This window comes from Physeter macrocephalus, unplaced genomic scaffold (genome assembly GCF_002837175.3).
Source record: "Physeter macrocephalus isolate SW-GA unplaced genomic scaffold, ASM283717v5 random_3298, whole genome shotgun sequence".
Taxonomy (NCBI): Eukaryota; Metazoa; Chordata; class Mammalia; order Artiodactyla; family Physeteridae; genus Physeter; species Physeter macrocephalus.
The window spans coordinates 1-8,555 of NW_021148583.1; the positions used below are offsets into that span (position 1 = coordinate 1).

At 53.8% G+C, this 8,555-nt stretch overlaps 2 protein-coding genes across 2 annotated transcripts; both read right to left on the reverse strand.

Annotated features, from left to right (window-relative positions):
* Positions 1 to 7: 7 nt before the first annotated feature.
* Positions 8 to 6,964, reverse strand: LOC112063106 (kallikrein-11-like). Its single transcript, XM_055083690.1, has 4 exons — positions 5,973 to 6,964; positions 5,365 to 5,502; positions 3,464 to 3,526; positions 8 to 1,477 (listed from the first exon to the last, which is right to left on the reverse strand). The coding sequence occupies exons 1-4, from the start codon at positions 6,004 to 6,006 to the stop codon at positions 918 to 920; spliced, it is 795 nt and encodes a 264-aa protein (XP_054939665.1). The 5' UTR covers positions 6,007 to 6,964; the 3' UTR covers positions 8 to 917.
* A 636-nt stretch (positions 6,965 to 7,600) lies between these two features.
* Positions 7,601 to 8,550, reverse strand: LOC112063107 (kallikrein-9-like; the record flags this gene model as incomplete). Its single annotated transcript, XM_024118015.1, has 2 exons — positions 7,601 to 8,017; positions 8,431 to 8,550. Coding segments are annotated over 2 exons (273 nt in total), but the record flags the coding sequence as incomplete, so codon positions are not given.
* Between the last annotated feature and the right edge of the window lie 5 nt (positions 8,551 to 8,555).

Consider the following 8,555-nt stretch of genomic DNA (forward strand, 5'->3'; position numbering starts at 1 on the left):
GTGACAAAGCAACAGAACCACAGCATGGAAGAGAAACAGATGGATATGATGGGCAAAGGGCCAAAGAGAGAGAGAGAAAGACGCGGAGAGTCAAGAGACAAGGAAAGATACGTATATAACTCACACAGAGAAAAAGAGGGACCTTGGCAGGAGATAGAGACCTCTGAAGGGGAAAGAGATTCTCAGAGGAGGAAAGGAAGAAATAGGGAGAAACAGACCCAGAGATATCCAGGGAGAAAGCAGTGAGATAAAGGGGAGGAGACAATTATAGGGAGATGGTCACTGACAGAGACAGAGATACAGATTCAGAGAGACTAGATAGAAATAGAGGGAAAGTGGGGGCAGGGCCTTGTAGGGAAACAGCAGCCCTGTGGACCGCAGACCGCGTGTCTTGTTGGAAGGGGGCAGCCTCCACTGGTTCTGCCCAAAAACGGCCATTATTTTAGAAATATGAACCCAGCATTGCCAGTCTGGAATTTTTCAAGCGAATCCAGAAACTTGGCTTTGATGTAAAATCTCTCAGGTTTTAAATGCTGGCAGCAACAAACTGAGGGTTTTTGGGGGTTTTGTTTTCAAGACATTTTGCAAAGCGGTAACTGCTGTGGGAGGTCAGATGTGACTAATGGATTTGCTGATTTGTGATTCTGAGTGACGTAGACCTTATTTCAATTCTAAGATGCAGATATTTTCACATTTAAACATCTATGAAATCAGGATGTGCCTTCCAGTAAATGACGTCATACAAGGATAGATGGGACCTTTTTTTCCTTTTCTCGTCATTCTTAGCGGGTTGTAGAATACTGATGCGTCTTATAATTTATAGCATTTAGATCTGATGAAATATATGGATAGATAGATAGGTGACAGAAGGATAGAACATAGAGATGAAAAAGCAGAGACAGAAAAAGAGAGGGGATTCAGACCCCTGGCATGAAACATAGGGTGTGTGTGGTGGACAAGGCTGTACCCTGAGGACTGGATAAGGCCGCCCAGCCTGAGATTAGGCACTGGGTGCCTGGGGGGATGCAGGTCCGGCTGAGTTTGAGGGGCTGCACGGCAGGTCCCAGAAATGCCTTCCTGGACAGACGAATCAGCATGATGTCATCATTGTGGTCTTGGGCACTGAGGTCCGGGTTGAACCCAGGATGAGGGAAGAGGTCCCGGGGCAAGAGCCGGTGCTGTGGACGCTCCCATTTCTGGAGGTGGTGTTTGCCGAGTAGGACCCACAGATACCTGTTGGGCAGGTCCCGGAGGTCAAGGTGGGATAAGGTGAGATGTCTTCTCAGCCCCTGTCCTCTTTTTTCTGCCCACCAGGACGCTATGTGACTCTCCACACACCCCCTCTGGGCCCCTATCATCTTCATGTGACATAGAGTGCTCTGTGATTTTAAGCAAGGCACACACACCCTCTCTGGGCCCCTGCTTCCTACTCCATCTCTTTGTCTGCCTCTAATAACTTTGTAGATCTCCCCAAAAGCTCACACCTCTTCCTAGCCCCATGTCAAGTAAACCACCTTCCTCTCTGCCTCACCTGGAGCCTTAGTGGTGACCTGAGTCCCCTGGAACCATGGAGACAGGTGGAGGCTCCACCTACCACCCAAAAACACCCCCACCCCCGGCCCCCACAGGTCTGGTGGTTTCTGTCGGGAGTGGCTCTGTGTGCTTTGGTGTGTGTGTATGGAAGGGGTGGGATATGGACAATCCCCAAGCTGGGGTCCTCTGTAGGCTCAGGCTTTTCCTGTCTGCCAAATCCCTCATCTCTCAATGCATTTCTTCCTGAGGTCTAGCCTCAAGCCCTCTCACTGCAGTCCCAGTCCACTTGTTCAGCTCTGGGTTCATGCCCTGGATAGCTGGGGACCCTCAAGGGGTCTATATGTCCACCCGCCAGACTCTGACTCTGACATTAGGGGTGAGGCTAGTGACTGAGAACTCAGGGTTTGAGGAGTATGAGGTGTTATTTCTACCTTTTCCCTCTCTGTCACCTTGTTGCCTTGGTTCTGTGTCTGGGAAACCAGTCCAAACCCCACCTCCCAGCCCCAACTTGTCCCTGCTCCTGAATCTCTTGGACCTCCATATTTCTGCTTCTCCCCTTCTTTGTCTTTGGGGCTGAAATCTGAACGTTGTTTGCCTAGCCTGTTGTACAGGCCTGAGCTAAAAGAGGCTCCAGCATAGAGTGATGCATGATGGGAAATTCTCACACAGCATCTTGTATAGCCTCTGTGCTTCATTCCTAGAGGGTAGAATATCAAACAGGAGGGATGGCCCCTTTCCCCAGATAATAGAAAAAGAATTTCTGCATCAGGTAGATTCTAGAATTCTGTTAGAATGCCCAGAATCTAAGATTCTGGAATTCTGAGATTTTAACACCTTAGAAATCCACAATTTTAGAATTCTATGAAGCTCAAGTTCTAGAATCTTATGATTTTGAGATTCTGATGTTTTCGATTTCTCTGGATCTAAAAGTCTGGGACTTTGGGGACTTCCCTGATGGTCCAGTGGCTAAGACTCTCCTAACATGGTTCCAACCGGGTTACCTCATTCTTGTCATAACCTACTTCCCTTTCCACATCCTCACCACTCCAAGGATCCAGGTGCCCAACCTCGGTGGAACTAAGCACTTTCCCCATTCTCTTAATGCCACCATATCTTGGCCAAGTCCTGAGAACGTGGTCTTGTTTTTTCCACCCATCTCCTCCCCTCCACATTTCATGTATGCTTTCTCATTTAATTCCCACAACAGTCTAACCAATCTCTGTTTCACAGTGGGGATAATTGTGGTAGAGAGAGCATTCAAGTTTTCTGCTCAAGTCACACAGTGAGTTACAGAAATATATTTTCTTCCTGGGGAACTCCTACTGATCCTTTAAAACCCCATGCATATCTCCCCTCACCTGAGAAGGCTTCCCTGATTCCTTCAGGAGGAGCCCTTAGGCCCTCTTGGGGCACCCTATGCCTCCCTCTGTTACAGCACTGATCAGTTTGTGTTCTTTGTTAAATCAACAATGTGTTGAAGGCCTTCTGTGTGTCAAGCATCAGACCAGGTGCTTAGAAAACCAGAGTGAATAAATCAGAGTCTCTGCCCACATTGACTGGGTGAGGGGAAGCAGGGGACAGATCATTATGCAGTAAACAGATAAATGAGATCATTTGTGCTCTAACAAGTGCTGCAAAAGAAATAAACAGAGCAGTGGATTAGTGGCCAGGGAGGAGGAGTACCGGGGGAGACCCCTTTAGCCAGGGCAATCCTGGAAGGCCTCCTCGAAGAAGTGACCTTTCAATGGAGACCCGAATGACAAGAATGTAAGGCTTCCTGAGCTGACGAGCAGCTTCTTGAAGGTAGGGCTCACTCTGATTCATCTCCAGGACCTGGCATAGGACACGGCTCAGGAAACATTTATGATGTGACCAAAGGAATGGATGAATTGCCTTTAAAAATGAATCGAGTTTTTGAGTTCCTACCTACTTGGCTTCTGAGTCTTGCGTAACGAACTCAGCTGATATGCCTGATTGCTGTTTCCTGGGTGTGCTAATAGGAGTGGGGGGATAGTCAGCGGAAGAGAGCTGTGTAGTCTCTGCTCAAACCCTGTGCCCCAGTCTTCTGTGGGCTGTGTGGGGCAGGGGCCTTGTGGTCGCCACTGTGTTCCCGGCACCCAGCCCCGGGCCTGCCATACGGCAGGTGCTCGATAAATCGGTGTGGGCTTCCCTGGTGGCCCAATGGTTAAGAACCCACCTGCCAGTGCAGGGGACACGGGTTCGAGCCTTGGTCTGGGAAGATCCCACATGCCGCGGAGCAACTAAGCCCGTGCGCCACAACTCCTGAGCCCACGAGCCACAACTACTAAAGCCCGCGCGCCTAGAGCCCATGCTCCGCGACAAAGGGAAGCCACCGCAATGAGAAGCCCGCGCAACGAAGAGTAGCCCCTGCTCACAGCAACTAGAGAAGCCCCCACACAGCAACGAAGACCCAACGCAGCCAAAAATAAATACATAAATACATAAATATTTAAAAAGAAAAATAATAAAATGAAACTGAAATACTGTATTTAAAAATAAATAAATAAATAAATAAATAAAGAGGTGTTTGAAAGGGGAAACAGGGAAGTAGTTAGGACTCCATGCTCTCACTGCCAAGGGCCCAGGTTTGATCCCTGATCAGGGAACTAAAATCCCACAAGCCTCGCCCAAAAAAAAAAGGAGGGAGGGCGGCGAGTGGACCAAACAACCTGTGCCGGATGGAAAATTTCTACTGTGCGTGTGTTCTGCTTATGTTACCGCTCCAAAGTCTGAGCTAAGTGGAGACACTGAAACTTCTGTTAGCTTTGCCTGGATTCTGTGTATCATAGCCCCTAGCATGGGAATATTTACACAGGGACAGTGTCAGGGAGAGGACAAGAAGCCCTCCTCCCAATGTTCAGGACAAAATTTCAAAGCCCATTTGGGATGGGGGTGGGGATGGAGTTGGACTTAGGGTGTCTGGGTGTTGGATCAGGGAATGAGAATGGAGATGTGGCAGAGCTGAAATTGGAGCCGGTAGTAGATGACGGGATGGGGATGCATCTAACAAAGAAACCAAAAACTTTCCCCCAGATTTCAGAGGGCTTCTTTGCATAAACTTAGCAGCTGAAGTGGGGTGAGGTCCTCTGGTCTCACTGAGATGGAGATGGTCTCACTGAGGCTGAGGTGGATGCAGGGTGAGGTCCCTTGAGCTCCAGTGGCCCCAGGAACTGGGGTACAGAAGGTACCAGCTGACTCAGAGACAGCCCAGGTCCCCCTGGGACAGGAGGAACAGGTGTTGGGTAGACCCGGACATGGGGAACACTGGGAGGGAAGAGCGAAGTGGTTAAGAGGTGCTTCGTGGAACTTGACAGGAAGGCGAGGAAGGTAATTCTCCCATCAGCCCTGAGGGATGGGGATGGGGATGGCATGGGGGGGTTGGGATTGTAGGGTACCCCTGTGCTTTTCTCCCCAGGACACAAAATCACACACATTCCCACCAGGACCTGTTGCCATTTAATCAGAACTCACTACCCACTGTGTTAGTACTTTGCATGACAATTACCATAACCATCTGCACACACGTTATAGTCTCTTCATATCACGTTTATGAGGTACACACTTTATTGTTCCCATTTTCCAGGTGAGGAAACTGAGGCCCAGAGAAGATGCTTGGCTCGCCCAGGGTCACACGGCAGGGAGTGGTGGAGGAAGCCAGGCTGGGTGACTGAGAGCTCCTCTCAGAGACGAGTGACCAGCGGCTTCCTCGTTGCTCGTGAACAAAACTTTGCCACCACCTTCTGCATCGTGGCTTCAGTGCGGGCAGAGAACAGCAGCGGGCAGGAGGCAGGAGGGAAGACGAGAGATGTTAAGAGGTGTGGATGGGCGACAGAAGTTTGAGCGGGGCAGGGGGAGAGACACCCTGGAACAAGGCCGTCTGCCAAGGCTGCTGATGGGGCCTGCACTCCTGGCCCTCCAGCACCCTGGTCTCCTGTGCTCTCAAGTGTCCTGCAGCAGGAGGGAGAGGGTTGGATCACCATCCTCTGGGTCAGTGCAGGGACCCGGAAAACCACTGTGGTTTCAAACGGATACACACACCCCCCCGCCCTCTGCTGTTCGCCTCCCAGCTTGCACACGCTGCTACACAGATACACATGTACACTCACGGAAGCCATGAGCCATCACACACAGAGTCACACACCGGAGCATGTGTCCACATGCCGTATCCTCCTGTGTCTATCTGTGCCCCTGAGCAGGCCGCCCTGCTGGCTTAGCGCCCTCAGGCCATAGCAGCAGATCCTACCTGCCGCCACGTGCACCGTGCCTCCAGCCGTCCCACGGAAGCGCCCACACGTAATCGCGTGCTTCCCGTCTCCCCACGTGCCACCACCACATGCACCCTCTCAGCCACCACCGTGGTATTCCCACAGGCTCAGGGGCTCCACCGATGACTTCCGGGCCCCTCCCCCGGCCCCCACCTGCCCGGGATTCCAGCAGCAAGAGCGGGAACATCCAGATCCAGACTCTGCAGCAGGTGTGGGCTGTCCCGTGGTGGGGTCTGGGAGACAGAGAGGACAGGGCTGAGCGGAGGAGGGAGGAGACCAAACTCCTAGGGATCTTGGGACTGGCGAGGAAGCAGAGCTTCTGGGGCAGTTCTTCTGGGTCCCGCTGGAGGAAGGGGCTGGGGCCCCCGATTCCTGGGTCTGCAGAAGAACGGGCTGGGGCCCCAGATTCCGGAATCTGAGGAGCTGGGAGCTCAGGGGCTGGAGTCCTACATCCAAGGAAGGAGGGAGTTGGGATCCCCAGACGCCCGGGTCTGAAGGGAAAGGGAACTGCGAACTGGGACTCCTAAGTCGTGGAGAGCCGGGGCTGGGCTGCGGATTCCTGGGTCGCAAAGCACGAAGGGATCTGAGGTTGAGGTCCTGGGCCCTGGAGGAGGGGGCTCAGGGGCCTGATGCCCGTGTCTGAGAACTTTGGCCTCTCACCTTGCAGAATTCAGGGGGCGGGCTTACCTACTGATTCGGATCCAGAGGAAGAGCACCCCGGACTTCAGCTCTGCCTGCCTCGTACAAGATGCTGGAGCCTTTTAACTGGGACCACCGGCTTCCTGCTCCGTCTCCTCCCACCTGGGGGCCGGCGGGGGAGCGGGGAGCTGGAGCCCTGCTTATGAGTGAGGAGAGGCTCAGGGGCTGAGCGGAGAGTCTTGAGGGAGGAGGGCTTGGAATCTCTAACTTTTCTTTTTAATTGGGGTAGAGTTGTTTTACAATGTTGTGTTAATTTCTACTGTACAGCGAAGTGAAGTAGAGTTCCCTGTGCTACACGGCGGGTTCTCAGTGCTTATCTATTTTATACATATGAGCATATATATGTCAATCCCAATCTTCCAATTCATCCAACCCCCTCTCCGCTTCCCCGCTTGGTGTCCATACTTGCACCTTGATACAGCCACTATGGCATCTCTAACTCTTGAGGTCTGGGAGTGAAGGAGTTTAGTGCTGTGACTCCTGGGTCTGAACCAGAAATGGCTGGGGACCCAGACATCCTGGTCCGAGCGAAGAGGGGGTGAGGGCCCCTGACTCCTGGAGCTGAGGGAGGATGGCACTGGGGGCCTGGACTCCTGGCTCTGAGGGGGGAGGGGGCCGGGGCCCGGGACTGCTGGGTCAGAAGGAGGAGGGGGATGGAGGCCTGGATCTGTGGTCTGAGGGAGAAGGAGCTGGCAGCTGGATTCTTAAGTCTTTTGGGAAGGAGTGATTTGGAGCCTGGGTTTTTGTGGGAGGAGGGGGCTGCCAGTAACCTGGAATGGAAGACAAGCCAGCCTTCTGGGTCCCGACTTCTGAGGGCTGATTGGCCCGGCCCACTGGCTGCCCCCTGAGAGGTCCAGATGCGGGAAAGGCAGGTTGGGGAGGCGCTGGGACCTGGTTTCCCCTTCCCCTGGGAGCGAGGGGACCAGCCCAAGCAGAACCCAGGAGCCTGGCTGCAATCGGGCTGATGGAGACAGACGTAGGCAGGACCTACTCGGGGCTTATGGGGAATTGCAACGCGGTGGTGGTTCCCTCTCCGCCCTCCACCGCGCACCCGGTCCCCATCCTTTAGCTCACAAAACAGGCAGTAGGAAGGCGCGTTTAATGTAAAATCATCCCTTGGATCGGAGGGGACAGAGAATCTCTCCCAACTTCTCCCGGTCGGGGCCCCACCAGGATTCAAAGAGTTCTCGGGGCCGGGTCTGATATCCAGAAGCTGGGAACTTGAATATCCAGAAGGTGTCTCCAGGCCAGCCGAGGAGAACGGCGGAGACCTTTGAGACTGGAGTCTGGCCAACCCTCCTACCCTGTGCCCACCCTCCTTTCCTGGTCGTCCAAGGCGCGAGGTCTCAGTTGTCCTCCATGGTTTTTCGAATCCAGTCCAGGTAGTGGCACACACTGGTATAGACACCAGGGCCCTGGGGTCTGGAGCAGGGCTCCGAGCCCCCAGACACCACACCCGCCAGGGCCCCATTGCAAACCAGGGGGCCCCCAGGGTCACCCTGTGCGCGGAAGAAGAGCAGAGAAACTGTTAGGCCAGCCTACTCAGGACATGACACAAGGCACTTTCTCCCTCTCAGGAAACTCCCACTTTCCTCTTCCTACAATACCCAGGCGTCCAGGTCTCCAGTCCCTCCTCCCTCAGACCCAGGAGTGAAAGCTCATAGCCCCCACCTCCCCCTAGGACCTGGCATTGTGGGCCCCTCTTTCCCCAGGACATAGAGTCCAACCCCCAGGCCCCTCCTCCTTTAGAGCCAGGAATCCTGGGCCTGGTCCCACCCCCTCCCAGGACCCAGGTTTCCCAGCTCCTTCCTTGCTCTGCTCCAGGAAGTCTGGGGCCCCAACTCCCTTCTCCCCCAGGACCCTGGAATCCCCGCAGGATACCCGTCCCTTTCCTTCCCAGAGGAGGTCTCACCTGGCAGGGGACCCCTCCGCCGTCCCAATGGCCGGCACAGAGCATGCGGTCGGAGATGTGGCCCGGATGCGCCTCATGGCAGAGGTTGGGCTCCAGGATGCTGATGTTGGCACACTGCAGCGTGA

Excerpts from the sequence above, each read along its gene's own strand:
- LOC112063106 (XM_055083690.1), bottom strand. The coding sequence starts at position 6,006 with ATGTTCCCGCTCTTGCTGCTGGAATCCCGGGCAG. Across the intron at positions 3,527-5,364 it reads GTCGCCCATCCACACCTCTT|CACACCCAGGAAACAGCAAT; the intron begins AACATCTCTCGT and ends CACTCCTATTAG. Across the intron at positions 1,478-3,463 it reads ACGCAAGACTCAGAAGCCAA|CTTTTGGGGAGATCTACAAA; the intron begins GTAGGTAGGAAC and ends AAGAGGTGTGAG.